Raw genomic sequence first — 22,931 nt, forward strand, 5'->3', positions numbered from 1 at the left:
CAAAAACGTTATAAGCTTTTTCTATGTACAGTTACTCCCACCCCTCCCAACGAAGCCTGTGTTAGCAAGTGTCCTGAACACAAACACCCAACTTTTATCCAAGGGAAAATGGGAGTTCAGAAGGCTGAGCGTCACCAGATTATGGGTGTATGCAAATCCCCAAGGTCAAAAGAGGTCTCTCCTCTCTGTCTCTATAGTCTGGTACTTCAAGAGAGTCTCGGGGCCGGCCCTCGCTTCCCGTTTACCAGTGATGAAATCCTCTTATCTGGAACACTGTATATTTGGTTTCCGTCACATCCAAAACAAGATCTCTGGGTTTGCTGAGCACTGCGTTTGCAACTTCATTCCTTCCCGATCTCATCATAAGACCTTGCGCACACCTCCCACCACTGGACTGCGATCTGGCCCAAGGCAAGGGCCACGTTGTGTTCAGCCCCTGTTGTGGTGGATGGCATGTAATGAATGCTGAATAAATATCTGTGGCTTAATCATATTTCTTGTGGGAGTAGTTAACACATGGAAGAATGAATGAACCATCCAACCCTCATATTTTCCATCCTCGGGCTGATTTTAGTCCAAAGTAAGGATACGGGAAATGGAAATAACTCACAAAGCCTAGGGGGTAAAATCACTTAATTTGTGTCAGCATAAGTCCAATATATTATGTAGCTATACATATATAAAGTAAAAAATTTAAGGGTGATGCATCATGTATACTCAAGATTAATGTTTTCTAAGTTGTGTAATTAGTTACTTTACAGAATCAGGTGATAGAAAACCCTATACTTTTTTTTTTTTAGCAGTAATAATGGTAATAATAATGATGACGATGCTTTTCTTGGCACTGAAGACTTATTGAGATATTTCAAATAAAAATAATTTAGTGTGTGTTAAAAATACTTTATCTCATTCCTACATTGATATACTCTTTGGAGAGTCAAATTTAATGTTTGGCCCTGGACATCTTTTCATTCCTCACCTTGTAGGTCTTTTGAAGGGACAAAGAGAATTCTTCTCTAGATATTTCCATTCTTATAAACAAGGGCCACTTCTGGGAGCTGTGATTTTATTTTGTTACTGCCGTGTGTGTGGCAGGTGATTTTTCTACCCAGGATACTTTGTATAAACTGCTGCTCTCAGGCTCTGTGAATGCAAAGAGCTGTGTTGTTAACCCACCAGCACCCGTTTCTACTACAGCATCATTACTTGACATTTATTTAGCAATAACAATATTCCAAGCATCATTAAGAAAGAAAGGCAGAGACAGAAGGATGGCTTATACCTTTCTAAATTAAGGCTCACCCGGACTAAAGTGCAATATGTTAGCTGTAGAATTTCGCCTAATGAGAAGACTTTGTGGGAGCTTCATAAAATAACTTCTCATGAGTATTCTGTTGTCCTAAAGTAAGTATGATCTGGAAGTTGATTTGGGGTCCTTTCACATTTAATGTTGACATTGTATTCTCTGTTCTTAAGCTCTGTATAATTATTTCCTCTTATTCCAGGTATCTTTTGTGTAAGAAAGAATTTTTTACCTCTCTTTTTAGGGATATAAACCTTGCAGCACATAGTCCAAATGTGTCAAGCATCCCATGATGTGGTGGAAAATAAAAATCGGCCAACTGATTTTTTTTTTTCTGCCTCATACCAGATGTCCAACTTCACAGATCTTTTCAACTGAATAAATATTTCTTGTCAAAGGTGTTATTACTTGGAAAATTTTTCTGGAAAAAAAAATTTTTTTTTTTACTAACATTAACTCGCCTTTAGCCTCTCTAGGTCACCAGATTTTAAGAAATTATTTACAAAACCAAAGAGTTGAAGTCCCTGTTCTTTGGAGATACAGCAGAAGATGTCCCCATTTTTCTCCATCCAGACCCTTGGTGGGGTGAGCCCATGTAGCAGAACCGCACCCCAGGTGTCGGGTTGGCAAGGTGCCACAGGGGTTCCCTGTGAGGAGGAGAGTAAGAGCCGCCTGCTCAGGAAGGGAAGCCGGACACTGGGGTCCGAGCGTATTATTGACCACTGAGCACCACGGGAAGACAGAGCCAGCCAGCCCCCACCGGCCGTCATGTGGTCACATGTCACTAAGTTACAACTCTTCTCAGAGGTTTGCCCTGACCAGCCCCATCATTGCCAAGTACCCAATAGTACTGAGTAAGGAAGAAAAATATATTGCGAAGTTGGGAAGCTCTTTGTTCACCTGATATTCTGGCGTGTTTGTGCTCATATACCTAGTGTGAGTGAGGCCTGTTGGTCTAAGAACAGTGTATCTGTGCATGTGCCGCACTGTATTGTTCATTTTATCTGGGATAGGTCACCAGAGGTCCTACCTCTGGGATTTTCCTGGTTGGAAGACTTTTATTCAGGATCCTAAAATCTAGGGGAAGCCTGGCAATGCTTTCTCCTCCCTCCTTAGAGATGAGCTTCCTCCCGTGGATCCAGATTATTGAGCTGTGATCATGATATCTTTTTCTCAAGTCAACAGTAGATTAAAATTAAAATATTAATTAATAAAATATTTTTGCAGTATAGAGTTCTGCATACCCTGTCGTATCTCAGGCCAAAGCTGAGTTTGTCTCTTAACAACACCCAGGTTGAGTCTGCCAGTTGAATGGTACAGCATCGTTGTGGGTGACAGTCTGCTATCAGCTTGATTGGTTCATCGAGCCAGGCGCTGGACCAGGTCTAGTCAAAGTCAGCATTCCCTCCTCCGATGGGGGCCTCTTGACATGTTTTGTTTGTGTTGGGATGATACACAACATCATAGCTAGCATTCGCCATTTTAGAAAACAAATATAAGAAACGTTTTCTGTTTTTATTTCTTTTTTATTTTTAAAGATTTTATATCAAAGTGTATATGAAGACAAATCAAAACTAAGAAACTAGACACCTTTTATAGATGGTGGGCCTCTAAAATGTAATTGCAGAAATTTGATTACGGCTTAGACAGACATATTAATAAAGACGGTTAGCAGTTATTAAGAATGTCAGAGAAGCTTGAAATTGAGTTTTTCTTTCAACCTTGCATTGTCGGAAAGAGGCTGTTTACATTTTATTCTGAGAAATAGTATTTGAATATTGTAATTTAAGGTAAAATTTAAAATGAAAAAAATTTAATAAAAGATAATGGATACATTTGAGAAATACTTTATATTGCATTTTGTGATGGCTTTATTATAAATGATAAGAAAAAAAGAGTGAATTATTATTATATATTTTTAAATATTGGTAATGTGCTTGGTACCTTTAGTTTCGTATTGTAAAAGAAAGGCAAAAATCCTGACCCACTGGGCTTAATATCTAATGAAACATTGCGTGTAGAATAAAATTAGAGGCTTTGCATCATGCCATAGGAATTAGAGCTAAAGATTTGACTGCATGGCTCTGTTGTGCACCTGCCTTAAATGCGGTAGATATTGTTTTACGAGGCCACCATGCAAGACACATGGTCACAACCTGCTGAAAAATCAGAATTTTCCTTTTGGTGCCAGCCATTCTCATACCTGTCTGTCCGTCCGTCCATCCATGCTCTCCTCTATCTGTCTCTTCTCTTTCTCTCTCTCCCTCTTTTTTTCCCCTTTCTCTACTCAGGATACTTAACTCGTCCAAATATAGGGGAAAAAATCCTTTCTTATGCACCTACTCTTATAATGAATGATACCTTTGTGTCAGAGAATTTTAGAAATTGTGGCTCCAGCCCAATTGTCATTACGTGACTTCTCTAGCCTGAGCTGAGAGTGGTATGAAGTGAGCTATTTCCATATTTTTTTTTCATTAATTAAATCAAACAATTTAAATTAATAGATCGTTTTAAATTAATTAAAATTCCATATTTTTTTCTTCCTCTGAAATTACCTTATTCTCGCCATTCTTGTCAAACTGAAAAGATGGGTAAGTAGTTTCCTTGAAATCCAAAGCTCAGACGCACACTAAAGCTTCTAAGACGTTCAAGTAGGGGGGAGGCAGCCGCAAAAGCAACAGGTAGCTCCAAAACAGATGCCCGAGTGAGAACGTATTTTAGAGTCTTAAGAAGAGGATTCCGAACACCGCTTCTCTCAGCTTCATTTTCACCAAAATGCTTTCATTTCTCTTTGACCAATTAATTCAATTTATAGGGAGCTATCCCAAGAAAATAGAAACAATAATAATAATAATCTGTGTTCATCACCATGTTATTTTAAGCACTGAAAAGTTCGAAACAACCTAGTCATGTGTGTTTATTCTTTTTCCAAAGTTTTTACGATGGATCTGTCAGTGTCATGAGAAAAATACTTGGATGTATTCTCTTAGCTGCCTTTTAAGTGGATGCTAGGATTAAACATTAGCAAAAATTGTTTTGCTGGCTACAGAATACGTACTAGGAGCACCTCTTTTGATTTTGTTCTCTTTTCAAAATTTTGGGTCTCAAGTTCTGCCATCGAATACTGTCGCAGGCAGCCGGCTTGGGCTGAGGGCGGGAAGGGCAGAGGGCCAGCTGCTAGTGATTGTGTGATGGGGGGAAGAGGAAGGGAACGGAGACTCAGGGTACAAAAAGCAAAAGTGAAGGACGACAGCTGTGCACATGGCAGAATCCGTCAGAAGACCCCAGCGGTTTCACGTGACCACTAAACTGGATTTTTTCTTAATCGTTTCTGATCAGCATCTAGTTTCAAGCGCCGACTTTATTCCGCCAATTCCTTTTTGCCGAATATGTTTTTGGATAACTGTTCTATCGCTTCATTATTGTTCCGAATTCTCCAAATTTGTATTTTATCTTTCTCTTAGCGCATGTCATTCACCATTTCTTTTTTTATCTTACTTCCTTACAAAGAAATTAAGTTATTTAAATGTCTATCGCGTCTAAGATTTAATTTTCCTCCTCAGGTATCTTGAAATTCCGGACTTTGTTATTTCGCCTGCTAGTGGCTTTTTCCATCAGCAGGGACGAAAGCAGTCAATAGAAATCCATTGCTGACTCAATGATTGTACGGAGGGTTTACCATAATGCATATTGGAAGCGCCTTTGCAACCCTGCTGCTGAATGGAAGCTGCCCCGGCTTGTGTTTCATGGCCTTCTAATGTTAGACCATAATCTCATTCAGCATTTTCCCAGAGTGAAGACAGTGCATTAGGGCTGCCTCAATCAGGAAGCAGAGCTTTGCCCCTGCAGATTAATCCAAGGAAGACGTCTGAGTCCAGTCTCGGAACTGCGAGACAGTTATGCTGATTTCCACCCCTTTTTTCCCCTTCCTGCCATCTAATCATCAATACGGGTTGAAATATGTACAAAATTTCAGGTGTCTGTGGGCAGATACGTGTGCGAGCGCGCGCGCACACACACACACACACACACACCCCACAGACTGCTAGATAGGAAATCAGAGACGTGAATAGTGTTGATTTGTGGTGTTAAAAGTATATTTCTACACATTTAAAATCATAAAGCACTCATGGACTTTAACTCACATACTTAACAGCTCAACTCAGGGTAGATGCCTATATGTGATTCTTCCTAAGGAGTCCATAGTATTAGGTGAAATTTATTTAAAGAAAAAAAAAATACCACCTTCTTCAAGATATGCAGTATGTGGATGCTCATTCTTTACAGTCTTCTCCACTCCGTTAATGGGGAAAGGCCACCTACCTGGTCAGCATTGTTCTCGGCTTCTCTCCCCGTCCTTTTTGTAAAAGCTACGCTACATTGGAGAGATGAAGGTCCTCGTCGAGGGCAGTCTCTAACCCTGCCTTCCCGGGAGCTATTCTAGGCATTAGCCATGCATGTGCTGGATTCGCCTGACCTAACGCTTAATCATATTTTATTCACTATTTACCCAGTAGTGTGTTTGGCTATAATCAGTCCGGTTAGTGGTGTCTGTGCGTCTACTCTTCAGAGCACAGCTGACTTCTTTTAGATGCTGATGTTCACGGTAGGGGATTAAGGAAATCCATGTCCAGAAAAAAATCACAGACATCTGAACTTCAAAATCTTAAAGAGAATTGAAACTCTTGGGATTGGATTTAAATTCTGTTCTTAGGTATTTGGCAGAGCAGTAAGGTAATGAATAAGAAAGTAAAAGCAATGTTATGTAAAATTTGTGGGATTTTTTTTTTTTTTCTGTATGTCTGCTTTCTTTAGAGAGTAGTAGGAAGTAAATTCCCTCAGGGACCAGTAACATAGTTTGCATTTCAGGTTTCTATTCCAGCAAAATATATATTAGCTTAGTGTGTTGGATGAAAGTAATAAGGAGACAAATCGTCACCCAGGGGTTTCCTTATTGATGAGAGATATTTCTCCTGTGTTCTCTAGGGGTTTTTTAGAATCCATTAAATTTAAAATAATGCTATTTCAAGATTACTATGGCAATAACAAAATTTAAATTTCAGAAAAAACCTGGTATGAAAAACTGGAATGGAAGCCTTTTGTATTAAGCAAAACTAATTTGAAAAAAGAAGTTCGAATTCCTAGATTAAAAGTAATAATATTATGTGTTCTCTCTGTGTGTTTAGCCCTCATAATCAAAATTCCTCTGTCATCTTTAGAATATTTTATTTTTGTTTGTATAATTTATTTGGTTTATTCTGTTTTAAGTGTATATTGTAAGCTTGTTTAGAAGCACTTAAGTTTGGTATTGTATATTCACTGAAAGCAATTTAAAATCTGAGATTTCTAAATATAATTAGTAAAATTTAGCTCAGGGAATTAAAAAGAAATTTCTCTATACCCATTTGTATTCTCAATAATTCATCACATGACTTTCATAAGACATATCCTTATCAATAGCGGAGGTCACAAAGAAAATAAGACAGGTTCCTTCTTGGGGTTTGCATTCTAGTAAAAGTAGGCTAGTAAATGCACTACGATGTGTATAGTCTGTAGTGTAATCAGTGTTACGTGCACAGTGAAAGCAGTTAATACAGGGTGGGCGGAGTGGCCGTAAAGAGAATGATAGGCTGTCCCGTCCCATGGATGAGGAGAGCTAGTGGAAGCCACGTAGAGAAGGTTCCATGTCAGTACTTAGCTCAAGTATCGAAAGATGAGTAGCTATCTACCGGATACATAGGACTGTACAATGGCTGGGAGTCTGGGTGCAGAGCACCCTAGTATGTCGTGGAGCCTGAGCAAAGATACAAAAGGACATATAAGAGCCAAACCCTGAAAATGTGGGGAATTGAGGCTACGGGGTAGTCGGAAGCTGATGAAGAAGACCTACCTGTTGATCTTGTTTTATTTAGAAAGTGGTAGGGAGAGATACCGTTTCAGATTTATGTATTAGAAGGAATGTTCTGGAAGAACCTTCTTCTGAAAGGCAGGAATACCAGGTGAACCTCAGAAGCAGAGGTGCCAGTTTGGAGGTCACCGTTTAAATCCAGAACATAAATGATTAGGAGCCCGTGTAGGGACGGTGAGTATGGAGAGAGGACCAGACTGCAGGATCTCGAACTTTCTGACCAAGAGGATGTGGGAGGGGGAAGCAAGGGCCCCCCGGTTTCTGGTTGGGCTGGCCGGGCCGAGGAGCACTGGCCCCATTCACCTGGTGTAGGTGTCAGTCTGTGTGGGAACGTTACAGTGTCAACTAATGGAACTAATTTCATAGACATCGTTTGCCTTGCGTGATAGCTTCCCTTTGCGATATTACTTCTCGACTTCTTTTTTTACGTTCGAAACATCCATTTTAACGTTTTATATGTTTTTTAGCCTTGCTCTTTATTCTGATCGGAGTCCATTCGTGTCAGTGACCCACCCGTGTTTTTTCATTTCCAGGCGGTATGAGGTTCATCCAGTCTGTGCTGATCTGCAGGCCCAAATCCTCCAGTGTTACCGCCAGAACGCCCAGCAGACCCTCAGCTGCTCTGCCCTGGCCAGCCAGTACCTGCGCTGTGTCAACCAGGCCAAACAGGTGGGGGTGCGAGCCACGCAAACGGGGGCACCAGAAGAAGCAAGCCCAGCATCGAGGGACGGGCTAAGGGACTGAATGGGCAATGTGTGTGGAAAAGTTTTATGAACCAAGATAGTCAACGTCATCAGGAGTTGCCGTCACAAGCTGGTTGAGTTGTAATCAACTTCCATCCAGGTGGTTGTAGGAAAAGCCCATATTTTCCTCGTGTTCAACTCATTACTTGCAGAAAAGAAAACCTTCTTACTAAAATAATAATGTTTCTCATTCTGAACTTTTGTCCTCTGTAATAATTGTGTCCTCAAGGTCATTGCTCCCTCTTTCTGAGCCAATACTCAAAGCCAGCAAAGAGGAAGGGACCAGCAGCTTCTGATCCAAAAACAGCAAACAGCCATGCAGAGAGCCTGGTTTAAAGAGATAAAAGACAAACAGAAACATAAAACCAAAACTGACCATTCAAGCACCGCTCAATTTTCTACCAGTCGGTAGGGTCCACTCAATGGGGCAGGAGAAGGAAGGCCAGAAATGGGATTTAGGAACCCGTTCCCATTGCTTTTATGTACCGTAGCCATATTCTCTTGACCTTTCATAGCAGAATAATACGATGTTCACAGGCCATGTAGTTTCTCTCATTTATGTACTTTTGTAAAGCTGATGATAAACTCTGAAGCCAATGATCAGTTCTCACAGGTCATGTAATTGCCTATCATTTAACTGATTTAACAGTGGGATGCATGCAGGTTGTTCTGAGAGACAACAATTTCTAGAAATTGTTGGAAACCTCGATTCTTTCTACTGACAAACTCCCTAGAGTTGACCTTCTAACTCGGCTGAATCTAGCGTTTGAGCTGCACAGCATACCCTCCTGCAGTCTGATTTGCTGTAGTTAAATGATACCCCTTAGCATAAATGTCTAACACTATAAATATCTGATCGGATGGTTGGTATTGTCTGCATAGCTGGAACATAATGGCAATATTAGTAGAAAAATGTACAGGAGTTCCCACCCGTCCCCCCCATCCACACTTTTACTTTCCATGGTTTCAGTTACCTGTGGTCCGCTGCAGTCTGAAAAGATTACATGGAAAATTCCAGAAGTGATTCAGAAGTTTTCAGTCGAGCTCCATTCTGAGTAGCGTGATGAAACTGTGTGCTGTCCTGCCTCATCCCACACGGGGTGTGGGTCACCCCTTTGTCCAGCGTGTCCACGCTGTACATACAGTGCAGTAGGGCATTTTGAGAGAGCGGGACCACATTCGCATAGCTTTCATTACAGTACATTGCTAAGATTGTCCTATTTTATTATTAGTTGTTGCTAATCTCTTACTGCGCCTAATTTATAAGTTAAACTTCATAGTATGTATGTGTAGGAGAAGACAGTACAAACAGGGTTCGCTATTATCTGTGGTTCCAGGCACCCACCTGTCTTGGAACATTTCCCCCACAGATAAGGGGGGAGTGCCGTAGTCAAGATTTATTAAAAGGCTTTGTTGTCTTTAAAAGACTAGTAGCTTGAGGCTTTTTCTGTTTCTTGCTTGTAGTGGCACTTGTATAACTCTTAGTAGTATGCCAGGGATTCTTTTCTTTAAAGGTCTTTGGTAGAAGTAATGCTGCGAATGTTAAGTGAGTATGTTTTATTTAGCAAAAGCAGCTTCTGATATGCTCTTAACAAGCACCTACCTTCAGTATTAATACCAACGCAAGCACTTGGGACCTGTAGGTTGACCCATGGATTTTACTAATTTGACATTAGTGCCGTATTGAGTTGGAGGCGGGTAGTCAGAGCAAAGGATGACTGTGATGAAGTGTGCTTTCGGAGCTGGTGGCCGACCTAGGTGCTCATTTCCACGGTGTGATCTGTAACATTAACAGAATGGTAGCTGCACCGGCGTCTGGGGTACCGACTCCGGCCTGCCCGTCTACCGTGTGCTGACTCATCTGCACATAGCCCCGCGAGATCAATGGCGTATATTTATAGAATAAAACAAAGTTAACTTGTGACAAAATCAAATATGCCACATGGTGCCATCAAGAGTTCGAATTGGGCAGATCTGAGTTTGTATCCAAGCTCTCTGAACTTGGGTCTTAATTTTTCTCATATATGAATGTGGGGTAGTTATCTCCAGTGTTATGAGGATTACATTTATATAAAGTATTCAATAAATCTCATTTTTTTCTTTCTTCAGTTGCATAGTTCATGCTGAAACCAACTAAACAGATTGGGCAAAAGCATCTAATTATTACTAGTAATTTCAAAAGAGACCCTCCTTTCCCCCTGCAATAAAATTTAATATTATTTTCAGTGAGTATGTTTCAAGTGCCTATTGTTTTGACAACTCTTACATTGAAGTATTAGGGAATGTATAACACCAGTAACATTAAAGAGATATATGTCCCCAAAACCTTTTTATCCTAAGATGGGCTTTACCGAAATGGGCAAAAGCCAAGAGACATTAATACCTTGTATTTCTTTCTATGATACTTTAGACTCGAAGGTGATTTCACATTCATTCTCTTACTTGGTTTTTTTATGACAACTTGAGATGTAAATAGAGATGGTTTTATTCTCACCATTTTACAGTTGAGAAAATTGAAACTCGGGGAAGTCTCGATGGTAAATTTAACAACTAGATCAAGATTTACCTCGCCGTAGAAACAAAAAATTTAAAAGTAAATAGAGTTTGGTTTTTGAGTTAGGTGTGCGAAGACACATCCATTATCCACTAATATAGAACGAAGTCAATGAGGGAAAATGTGTGATAATCATCAAGTGAAAGGGAAAAACTTCAAGATCAAATTAAGTCGTGCTAGAGACCAGCGGTAACCAGCAGGGAGGCGGGGTTATGAGGCCTCGGGCAAAGGTGCAGCCCGCACTGCCCCGTTTCAAAACCACGCCAAAATGGCCACAGAGGGTTTATGTCAGTGTCCATGAGTCGTGACTTTCCCTATAATACCACCTGTTCCTTTTATTTCTCGTGAAGTTAATTAATCTGATCTCGTGCCCCCAGCTCTCTCCGCCCATTGTTAAAAGGGACATCGGTGGTATGTGTGGTCCCGGTCATCTACCGCAGCATTTCCTGGTCCACACCCCTTCTCATGTTTTCTTGTTAAAGGCAAAGAACAAGCTGGACATGCTCACATGGAAAATACGAAACATGACGACAACCCATTAGGTTCATTGTCCATTTCCGGCATAGTGCAAGAGTTTTCCCCTTGGAATAATTCCAGTAGCCAAATCCACTCCACTTTTAAATGACTCATACGTTTGGGCTTTCACTGGTTCCCTTGGGCATTGTTCTGTAGACTAATAGATCTTACCGGTAGGAAGATTTCCGGATATTCCTTAGCCTTACTTTTCCTTTCTTATTCTCCTTGTTCACATCAATCTTTCTTCAGCTATTCTTAAACAATTCTTTGTGGGCTGACATGAGATATTTAGATTGTTACTTCCAGTATATTAAGTTATGTATTCTTCACAAGGGAAAGAGATATTCTATTGCTTTAATTATTATTTCTAAGACTTAAAAGCTACTGGCTAGCTATGTGATATACAGCAAATCAAAATGTAGGAGGACATAGATTGATAGACTTCTGTGTCTTTTACTTCTCATCACAGCTTAGCCTCATAGCTTTCTAAAAGCTCCCCAAGATTGAATTACCTTACATGAATTACATTAAAGCCTGATTGCCAATCTGGCTTCACCTACTTTACAGGAGACGAAGGAAGGGAGGGAGAAATAGGAAGCCGATAGTATTTGCCCACTAGTGGACCGAAAGAGGAAGTCTGTTTATGACAGGGGAGGGGCTTGCCCCCAGATCCGCATTGCTGTGTTCCCTGGAACACTACACTGCCCCTCGATTTACCTGCAGAATCCAGCTGCTTAGGGGCCACTGCATCTGAGCATTCCAGCTCTTTCCTCAGCCCTGCTGCTACGGCCAAAACGGTTCCGAAGCTGGCTGGACTCCTGGGAACAGTCTGTGTTCACTGCGGGGGTAGGGCTTATGGAAAACACTGTAGTGGACATTTACATCTCATCCTGATGATGTAGGCTTCAGTTTCTTTTTTGGTAAATTCAAGGTTGGAACCAAGTGATCCACGGGGTCTTCCAGCTCTGTTTTTCTAGGACTGATTCTACACGCATATTCATGAACGCACTCAAATTAAGAGACACGGGCTTTTTGGTACAAGCAGCACCCCCACTTTGGGGACCTCCAGCATTCGTGCCTCTGCCCCTTAGATGTCGGTGCCAGCCTTAAGCTTTCAGTCCAGAAGAACAAGTGCACGTCTGATTGGTCTCCATGTCACCTCGTCTCCCACAGTTCCATACCCTTTCCTTGAAGCTAGTACTTGGGACTGCCCTGGGGAAGCCACAGTGTCTGAATAAACCGGGAGGGGGGGCGGAAACAGTTTCATAGTTTCTCCAAAATCAGTGAAGTGAAAAATATGTCTCAGCGCTGCCTGGCAGGATGCAGCCTGCCAGCTAATAGATTGCACTAGAAAGTGCAGGCTGCGTCCCTCTAGCCAGCCCTAGGCCCCTCTGTACTGCAAGAACTGTCGCCCATGTGGCCTGGGCCACGCGGTGAGGGATTGTGAAGACACAGAGCAGGAAGCCAGGTCCGAAGAGCCAGGGGAAGACCAGGACTGAAAGCAAGGGCCAGACCCGGGAGATGTGCAAATGAGGACCTCTTATCTTCCTGCTGACCAATTCGGGGAGAACAAAAAGTCACCCATCTGTAGTGGGGAACATGGGGTTAAGACCCTGATAAGTGAGGCTGGTTCCTCATGTAAAGTTATTCCATCCCAAGGCTAATGCACCCAGTTCTTCTTCCGAAAATATAAATGACACCTCTAGTGTAGGGTTAGCCTCCAAAATAGAGGACCTTAAGGTCAGTGCCTGTGGAGGAGCTGAGCATGGCATGTGTGTCAGCTTGCGTGAGGGTGGTTGGTATATTTTATCGCCCCTATAACTTGGATTTGTGATAGACTAGGGCTCAAATACTACCCCATTATTTGAGTATGAAGAGCATCTGAAAACTAAGTCGTAGCTATCACTTTAGAAACCAGAATTCTGGAAAGAAAAGGCTGGTGCCAGAGCAAGCCGTATCTTATCGTTGTTTTCAGACAAAACTATAAATTACATGCAAACGATTGAATAGACTATAGGCCGTTGGACCTTAGAGAGCGTGTAACCTAATCGCATCCTTTCACTTGGAAGAATTAGCAGCCAGAGAGTTCCAGTGATCTGTAGGTGGGACCAGACTAGAATAGTCGGCTCCTGTTACCAAGCCTAGTGCATGATTCCCCTGTGGTATCAGATCTGAGATATGGGTGAAGATCTCAATCACCTGGGGAGTTTATTAAAATGCACATACCTGGTCCCATCCCTGGAGATTGGTTCAGAAGGTCCGAGGAGGGTCCTGGACATCTGGACTTTGAACCAATTCCACAGGTAACTCTGTACACGTAGCTCTAGAGCCCACTGGCCTGAGCTGCATTAGAGATCTACCTTCCCACCCCGTCTGTTTTCCTTTCCCTCTTTCGGGAGGTGGAAGCCTTACCTGCCTGTCACTGCCTGCGAGTCTGAGCCATCTGGCAGAGGCCTAATCAAACCTAGGAACAAATTCCTAGCTCAGTGTCCGGAAGAAATCAGAAGATATCCCGGGTAGAAGGCAGGAGCCCCTGAAAAAGAAGTTCTCTTCTCCCCTCGCCCCCATTTGAACTGTAGGTGCTCCTGGGTGAAAACCCACACCCAGCTTTCATGGGTGGGAGGGAGGAAAGGGGCACCTAGCCAAGTAACATGGTCCCCTGGCCAGCTCACACTGGTGACTAGACCAGACCCTCTCTTGGCTCTGCTGCTCCGGCCACCTCGCCCTTCTCCTGTGACCCCTATCAGGGACCCCCTCCTCTCCTAATGCGGGTGTTTCTGGTGTCCACAGATGCTCACCATCAGGGAGCACGGATAGGGAGCAAAGGTAAATCCAGAAGGTTAACTCTGGGAAGACCTACAGGAGCATGTTTTTCTTTGGTTCGAAGGCTTCTTTATCACCATCACCTAGTGACATTTATCAGTCGTCTGGCTGGGCTGCTCCTGCTCAGGATGACTCATGGGTGTCTCATAACAGATATCCCATCCTTCCGCGGCACAGCCTTTCAAATTTGGAGTCACATCAAAGCAGACTAAATTCCAAACTTTAAATGTGTTACTCCAGCCTCTTCCATCATAGGAATTCTTTTCTGAACCGCTTTCTGAGACTAAGAGCTGCTTTATGACATCCTTTTTTTTTTTTTTTAACCAGGGTTTAATAGAAGAAATATTGTCATGGTAGTAAACTTTGATTTTTCTTAATAGGCATTTTTTTTTCCTAGTCCTATCCTTCAAGAATTAGAATTGCAAGGTGTTAGTGTTTTGTCTGCAAATTGTATAAACACTTAATTACTTGTAACTTAATTTGAATATAACGTAGAGCATTTGTCATTGAAGATATGAAACAAGATCTGGGCATAAAAAAAGTTACCTCGTGTTTCTACCAAAGCAGGAAAAAATAAAGAACGGTCCTTGCTGGGGGAAACAGACAGATACTGAAAACAAATTGAGTTTGCTAGTCAGATCTCCAGGTAGTCAGGAGTAGTACTCGGTGCACAGGCAAACGTCTCTGTGCTTCTCATAAATTGAATTTATTGATTATTTTGCTTCCCTTTCACACTCTGCTCACTCTGTCTTTACCACACGCTATTCCTCATCACCACTCCGTTCTCGTCCGCTCCCCACGTTTTCCGTCCCTCCTTAGTGAAAACTCAGGTGCACCCAGAACACGTTCCCCTTCTACTTTGCCTACATGAACCTTCCCCCTGGAAACCTTTCTGCTTCCGTACCCAGATGAGATGCCTGGGAAGCTCTGCCAGGGACTGAGTGATACGTTGGGGAAAAAAAAACAACAACAACAAAGAAAAGCAAAAATGATTTTTATCCTCTTCATGATTGTTTAGCAAGCCAAGGGTTGCCATAATTCCTCCTAAATATATTGCAAAAGCCAGTAGCTGACACACCGCTACCATAGCCAACGCCTCCAAGACAGCCCTGATTCAAACTCCGGTTGATGAGATTACCGTTTAACAAAAATATTTGAGGAAAACAGTTAAGATTGTTTTAATAACTGGAAATGACACGCACTCCCTGGTCCCCAGGGGCACGGCTCTCGCCTGACGGTGCGAGCTGCCAAGTTACTTCTTCCCCGGTCGCTGAAATCAGAAAGAGACTTGAGAAGAGAGCGGTGTCGGTGCCCAGGCCCGTTCCCATTCCCTCCGTCGGGAATTTCCCCAGCTGTTTGTAAAAGGAGTTTCTGCAGGCCCAAAGCTGTGAGTGAGGAGCGAAGGCGAGGGATCTCTTTCTCTGCATTAGATTAAGCATTAGCCGTGCCTTAAATGAAGGAAGCAATTTTTTTTATAACTTGCAGATCTTCTCCCCGATTCTTTGGGGGGAATTTCCTATGTTAATTTATGCGGCATTACATTTATGCACTGCGGAAGTTCAGCCCAACAGCTGCAGAACCCAGAATCTATAAGATGGGCACTAAATGACACAGACAGACTATCCCAGGCCTCGGGGTCTGGGCGTTGCAGCTTTCACTGCACAGGCGGGGCACAGTAATAACACAGAACGTTTTACCAGTTCACGCTTCTAAAAGGCAAACTTGAATTTGTTCAAGTCTGCGGCAGAAGGGAGGCGTTCCGTACCCCCTCTGCCGCCCTTTGGCGGCAGCCGAGTGCAGTTTAACAACATGTGCAGCCCCTCCCTGGAAGACACGGGCTTGTCTCTTGCGTCTTCAGAGAGTCCCCCGTGAATCAGCTGAACCACCGTGCAACCTTTGAGGATTAGAACTTTAAAACATGTAGCAGGGCATTTCTGTGAATGCGGTGACTTCTCTGTATTTTGTATTTTTTCAAAAGCGTTCTTTTAGTGCCTTTATCTTAGACTAGCCCACTGATCTTCAAACCAGCCAGGGCTCAGCTTGTCTCTCTTAAAGAGACTCTGATACTCTTATATTTACAGAGCTGGCTGAAAAATTACCCTTCAGTATTTGGTTCAGGTTGCAGGGAGAATAGTAAAAAGATACTCTAGACCAGCGGTCCCCAACCTTTTTGGCACCAGAGACCAGTGTCCCTATGAGAATCTAATGGTGATCTGAGGTGGAGCTGAGGCAATGATGCTAACCCTGGGGAGCGGCTGCAAATGCAGATGAAGCTTTGCTAGCCGCCCACTGTGCGGCCTGGTTCCTAACAGCCACAAACCAGTACTAGTCCAAGGCCCAGGGTTTAGGGACCCCTGCCCTAGACTCTTGAAAAGCACTAACTACTGCTTTAATTATGTTGTGGTCACTGCAGGTTATATTTGCAACAGTTGAAAAGAGGTACATTGTGTTAAATGTAAAAAACAAACAAAAAAAAATCATGGCTAAAAGCCTTTCTAAAAGAAAAGGCTTATTGAGTTCAATGCCAACCAGAAAAGGGCCTGCTCCTGGGGCATGCAGTCCTAGCCGCCAGCAGTAGGGTCAGTAGAAAAGGCAAACAAGTCCTCTCTCCTAGAGTTGGTGGACTCTTTTATACATTGTTTTGGGGAAGAAAGATGTAATTTGTTTTGAAAGAATTAACATTGGCTTCAGAAAAGGGGAACGGGAAAAGGTGAAGGGCAGTTTTATGATAGGTACTTAGTCCATAAGGAGGAACTATTTACTACTTTTGTTTGGTTGCGGGCAGCAGTCCTGGAAGCTCATGCACGTGCAGGCTGCAGCGGGGTCTGGCGGCCGGTGGTCGGTTCCTCGCTGTAGAGGTGGATTAAGGCTCCCACATACCCTCAGGGATGTGAGCAGTCTGTTGTTAGTTGACCCACAGCTGCAAACTGGTTAAATACTCGCGTCTCTTTCTCTCACTCCCCAGCCCACCGTAATTTAATTTAGAACATCTCAGAATTTTTCTCCGTCAGTTGTCACAGGGATATGGCTATAGCCTATACAATCTAAACAGACAAGTCAGGCACAGCCGTGGAATTTCGACAAGGCAGATAGCAGCTCAAAGTTCCCGTTGGTATGTTGAAGAAAGCAGGGAATATATAACCCCCAAAATGCAAAACAATATCACTCATCAAGGGATCATTCCCATTAATAACTAAATGCCCTTAAATGGGCTCAGTATAGATCTGCTTTACACTAACTTCCGTTTTGTATTAATAAATAATGTGGCGAGGCTGTCTATCAGTCTAGAACTTATAGTTTCCCATCCATGTAGTTGGAGAGACTTTTACAGAGATCCAGCCACAAGGGTGGGGGACACTGAGGATAATTGAGGTGCTCTGGTACTGTGACGTTGCCCGGCCTGATTTGTGCATGGTAGGTGCTCAGTTTTTAATTTTTTCCAACAAATACCGAGTGTCCATGAGCGATGGGTTTGAGGGAAGCCTCACATTCCGGTGTCCGTTCTGCAGCACAGCTCTCTGCCGAGCCGTCCCCTGCGTAATCTGCTAGTCCTTTTCTCTAGATTCTCTGCTAATTTACTTCCTTCTTGACTGCGTCGCTGCTTTTCCTGCCATTTCTGCGTGTGTTCTCTCCAAACCGGTTTTCCTGCTTTTAGATCTATTCTTCTCGTGTACTCTAAGGACACAGACTTCTTAGAAACCGATAATAACGGACGCTGCAGGGTAATCTGTCAGTCTGTGCTTCTTCGACCTAAAGCGCTTATTTGTCTTTCCACTCTTTCTGTTCTGCCCCTTTCTTTCAATCTCTCTCATTCATCTTTGACCATAAATCTGTATCTCTCAAGGCCTTTGACCTCTCTGCTCAAGCCTGCCACTTCCGTCCAGACATTTCGATCTGAGATGTCCCGTCATCATCCCAGGCTCACGGAGGGTCCACCGTACCTTAGGTCTCAACATCTCTTTTTCTTCCTGTGTTTTTATGGCTCCAGCTCTTTCTCGTTCCCACGCTTGCTTGGTTTAATCTGCCGCCTCCCTGGTCTTTCTGCCTCCAGACTCTCCACTGTTGGAGCCGTAGTGCTAAGGATGTCAAAGAAACCTTCCTACGTGTCGTCCTCCTCTTAAAAGACACGTGTTGGATTCCCAGGTATTTTCAGTGGCCGACAAGAAGTATCCCAGCCTGGCAGTCACTCCGGGCCCTTTTTTCACTTGTCCCTGGTGCATCCTGAGTGCTCTCTCTTTCCTCCAGCTAGGTCTGTCTCTTTCAGCTTCCCTCAGTACCTTCTGAGATTGTCCCGGCTCTGAGTCATCACCACCGCTTCCCAGCCCCGCCCCTCCCCTCCCCAGCCTGACCCCCGCCCCGAGCCTTTTGTCTGTATTCTGTCCACAGTGGAAGATCACCACGGAGCCTTACCCCATCATTCCAGCTGTAGAGCTGCCCCCCTCATCTGAACGAGGCAGAACCACTTACTTCTCTGGAGGTTTGCACAAGAAACTGAGAAACAGGAGGAAGGAAAAACTTACATTCAACTGTGTATTCTTCTCTTCTTCTTGAATTTTATACTTTGTATACTATTCAGTAAACTGATCTTTAGCATTTATGTAGCCAAATGTAATCACAAATTATTACTGTGTTGTGCCTTAATTTTCCATGAACATGTGTGTGGGTTTCCCCATACCACCTGACTCAGTGCAGTGAGTGCCTAGTGGGAGATTAGTTAAGAGCTGGGTAAAATAAACGTCTGGAAAGATAAGGAATAGAGAGAAGGTATAAACAGATTAGTGGCAGCCTTCGACCTGACCTAGCCTCTTCTTCTTGAGTAATTTCAAAACTAAAGGAGAAAGGATTGCTTTTGTCTTCTTAAAGATTCCTAATAATGGAGACAGTATACCCCTGCCCTAGCTAGTTATAGAGTTTTAATCCGATAATTAAGAATTCTTCCTGTCTAGGAGTTTATGTACAGAAAATCCTAAAGACTCAAAAAAAAAAAAAAATTGTAACTAATCACCCAGTTCAGTAAAGTTGGAGGATACAAAATTAACATTCAAAAATCAGTAACATTTCTCTACACTAATAATGAATTTTCTGAAAAAGAAATTGATCCCATTTATAATAGCATCAAAAACAATAAAATTCTTAGGAATAAATTTAAGGAGATTAAAGATCTCTATGATGAAAACTATAAAATGCTGATGAAAGAAATCAAAGATGATACAAATAAATGAACAGATACCCCTTCTACATGTATTGGAAGTAATATTGTTAAAATTCCCATAATACTGAAAGCTATAGATTCGATGCAATTTCTATCAAAATTCCAATGGTGGTTTTTACAGAAATAGGAAAACCACTTCTAAAATTTATATGGAACCACAAAATACCCCAAATAGCTAAAGAAATCCCAAGAAAGATGAACAAAGCAGGAGGCATCACATTTCCTGATTTTAAGTTATACTATAAAGCTATGGTAATTAAAACGTTATGGTGCTGGCATAAAAACAAATAGGCCAATGGAACTGAGTTGAGAGCCCAGAAATAAACCCAGGACAGCCAGCTAATATTCCACGAGTGAGCCAAGAATGTTCAGTGGAGAAAGAATCTCTTCAATAAATGGTAGTGGGAAAATTGGATATTTCCATTTAAAATAATGAAGCTTGATGCCTGTCTCACACCACTCACAAAAGTTAACTTGAAATGAACTGAAGACTTAAATGTAAGACCTGAAAGCATGAGACTCCTAGAAGAAATCTTAGAGAAAAAAGCTCCTTGACATGGGTCTTGGTAATGGTTTTTTTTTGTTTGGTTTTTTTTGGAAATCATACCTAAAACATAACAAAATCATAAACAAGTGGAACTATATCAATCTAAAAAGTGTCTGCATGGCAAAAGGAACATTCAGCAAAGTGAAAAGACAGCCTGCAGAATGGGAAAAACTCTTTGCAAACCATATATCTGAGAAGAGGTTAATATCCAAAAATATATAGGGAACTCTACAACGTGTTTTTAAAAATCCAGTAAAAAAATTAGCAAAGGACCTGCATAGACATTTTCCAAAGAGGATACATGCGTAGCCAAGAGGTACATGAAAAGATGCTTAGCACCACTCGTCATTAGGGAAATGCACATTAAAACCACAATGAGATATTACCTCGTGCCTGTTAGAATGGCTATTATCAAAAAGACAAGAGGTAACAATGCCGGCATATATGTAGAGAAAAGGGAACCCTTGTGTGCTATCGGTGGGAATGTAAATTGTAAATTGGTACAGCCAGTATGAAAAACAGTATGAAGTTTCCTCAAAAAAGTAAACATAGAACTACCATATGATCCAGCAATTTCACTTCTAGGAATATATCCAAAGGAAACAAAAGCACTATCTCAAAGATATCTGCATCCTCAAGGTTCACAGCAGTATTATTTACAATAGCCAACAACCTAAGTGTCCATTGGTGGATGGAGGAATAAAGAAGTCGTGGTCTACACACACACACACACACACACACACACACAAACACACACACACACATTAGGTTATTATTATTCTTTCATAGAAAACCAGATCCTAACCATTTGTGAGACGAATGGACCTTGAAGGCATTATGCTAAGTGAAATAAGTCAGATAAAGACAAGTACTGTATAATCTCAATTATATGTGGAATCTTAAACAAAGCAAACCAAACTCATAGAAAAAGAGATCGGATTTGTGGTTACCAGCAGCGGGACCTGGGGACAGAGGGAAATGGAGGAAGGTATAAACTTCTAGTTACAGAGTAGTAAGTACTAGAGATGTAATTAACATATGACGTGATGACTGTTTAACACTGCTGTACGCGGCAAAGTTGTTAACAGAGTAGACCCTAAGAGTTCTCATCACAAGGAGAAATTTTATTGTATCTGTATGAGAGGGTGGATGTCAACTAAACCTACTGTAATCATTTCACTATATATATAAATCAAACCATTATGCTGTCCTTGTTCAACCTTACACAGTGATGTAGGTCAATTCCTTCTCAGTAAAACTGGAAAAAAAAAAAGAATTCTTCCTGTCTACCGCTCTCCAGCTCCACCCACAAAAACAAATAGGTGGAAAGTGGAGGCCGTTTCTGCAATTTGGGAATAGATGCTTACCTGCGTATCTCTGCCCAGCAGCAGGAGCTCACGAACACCGGCGTTCCGCCTGCGGCGAGTGGAAGTTTTCTCTCTGGGAGAGAATCGTGTCTTCGGTTGAGAGAGCCCCCCTCAGAGCCTTTGGATTTTACCTCCGTCTCACCCTACCCCCAACCCTGCCACCTTGGCAGTGGCTTTGCCCTGGTCCCTGTGGCCACCAGAGGCTTCCATGCATTTCCGAATGTCCAGGGTGGTGAGACGGCACACACACTCCCCACCCCCCGCCGCCCGCCCCCCACTCCATGATCCAGGCCATACTTCCTCTTCAGGTTTGCCTTGGTTTGGTGGGTGAGGGCGAGGGCTCATTTGGAGATTATACATGATTAGCAGTGGTGTCCACTAAAAACAATAATAGTTTGAGACCATGAAGCATATGCCTTGCTCTGTGCGTTTTTGAAGAAGATCTTTGAAAAAAACAATACACATAGTACTGGATTGTTACTGCCATTTCTTGGTCCCCTCCTTCTGGTGGTAAAACTTACGTGTTCTATTTCTCTTACAGAGCATGCTTGAGAAGGGAGGATAAAATCAGCTTTTAGAACACGAAGAACTCCTTCAACGTTAATTCCAGAGGTGGAACATTTTTTTTCCTAGTTAGAAAGTAACCAGTTTAAAGAGAAGACCACTGACAAGAAGCGCCAGAGAGCAGATCCAACAGAAGCTTACGCTGCTTCCATCAACAGCGGCGTGAAAAGCCAAGGCGGAGATCAGGGATCGGCCATGAAGGGCACGCTGCCGTGTTAAGAAACCCACGTACAGTGACAAAAACAGAAAGGCAGCCCTCTCCACTTTTTGTTCTTTCTATTCAACTTTCTCTTCTAACCAAGCTCCATCATTTGGTGAACCTCCATTCCAGCAAAGCCTGGGGGTTGGGGCCGGGGGATAAGGTTACAGAGGGGAGAGGAGAGGGCAAAACACCTCAGTCTCGGGCCAGCAGGGCTAAGTGGGACGGACTGTCCAGGCTGTGGCATGTTGGGTTTCTCTCTCTCTCTTTTCTCCCTTGACTATAGAAGAGCTATTTCATTGTAACTTATTATGGTGATCATGTAAGTAAGAAGACACAAAAAAAGGAAACAAAATGTACCTCTTTTACTGGAATAATGTTTATGATTGCAAGTGAAATAAGGCATTTTTTTTATCAACAGAAAGGCAACCTTGGCTTATATAACCGCTTCTCTACCACGAATACTGACATCTTTACTTCAGTGACTATCAATAATAAATATATTTTCTGACAAAGACTGGCATTGTAGCCTGGGGCCTTGTGTATTTCTTTCTCTAGGTTACGTGGTTATGCTTACGGGAATTGAGCTGATTTATATTGTCATTGCTTTGCATTCATGTTGTACCTCTCCTCTAAAAAGCTCCAAAGCACTTTGCAGAGCCTCAGCCAAGCAAGCGATGCTGAGAACTCACCTCTTAGGGTAGGTAGGCTTCAGTGAGATCTTTACACATTGTACGAACCTTCCTTTCTTTGGGATGAGAACTGGTTTAGATAACCTTGGTTAGAAACTTCTGACCCTGCAATCTATAAAAATGTGACAAAAGGGAAAAAATAAAATAAAAAACAACAGCCAACCAACCCTGAGTGTTTTTCCAATTTCATTGAAACTTCCTAAGTGTAACTCATTTTTATCAGCGGATGAGATAGGTAGTCCAACCCTGGATTTTGGTAAGTTGGAAATTAGTATTCACTCTGAAGCAAAACGAAAGGGCCTTTCCAGGAATAGGTAAAGGAGAAAATGCTAAGGCTTTGTGATGTCCTCTGAATCTCTTTTGTCATGTAGAATTTTTATTTTCTTAGACTTTAGCAAAATGATGAAGAACACAGGCTCTGGAATAGGGTGCATCTGTGTTCAGATTGTGGCTCTGCCACTCTCCGCCACCCACCATCTGTGGGACCTAAACCAAACCACCTC

The 22,931-nt window shown here is 42.4% G+C and overlaps 1 protein-coding gene across 2 annotated transcripts in view; it reads left to right on the forward strand.

Moving 5' to 3' along the window:
* CHCHD3 (coiled-coil-helix-coiled-coil-helix domain containing 3) overlaps window positions 1–22,264 on the forward strand; it is a 250,871-nt gene extending 228,607 nt beyond the window's left edge. Inside the window, exons 7-8 of one of the 2 annotated variants that reach the window (XM_036230910.1) lie at window positions 7,745–7,880; window positions 21,515–22,264. In XM_036230910.1, the coding sequence (XP_036086803.1) occupies window positions 7,745–7,880; window positions 21,515–21,538 (160 nt within the window). In that variant the 3' untranslated portion in view covers window positions 21,539–22,264. Of the gene's footprint in view, window positions 1–7,744; window positions 8,152–21,514 lie in introns of those variants that run through there. The other variant, XM_016148746.2, reaches the window with a different exon arrangement.
* Window positions 22,265–22,931: the final 667 nt, after the last annotated feature.

This window comes from Rousettus aegyptiacus, unplaced genomic scaffold (genome assembly GCF_014176215.1).
Source record: "Rousettus aegyptiacus isolate mRouAeg1 unplaced genomic scaffold, mRouAeg1.p scaffold_m13_p_13, whole genome shotgun sequence".
Lineage (NCBI taxonomy): Eukaryota > Metazoa > Chordata > Mammalia > Chiroptera > Pteropodidae > Rousettus > Rousettus aegyptiacus.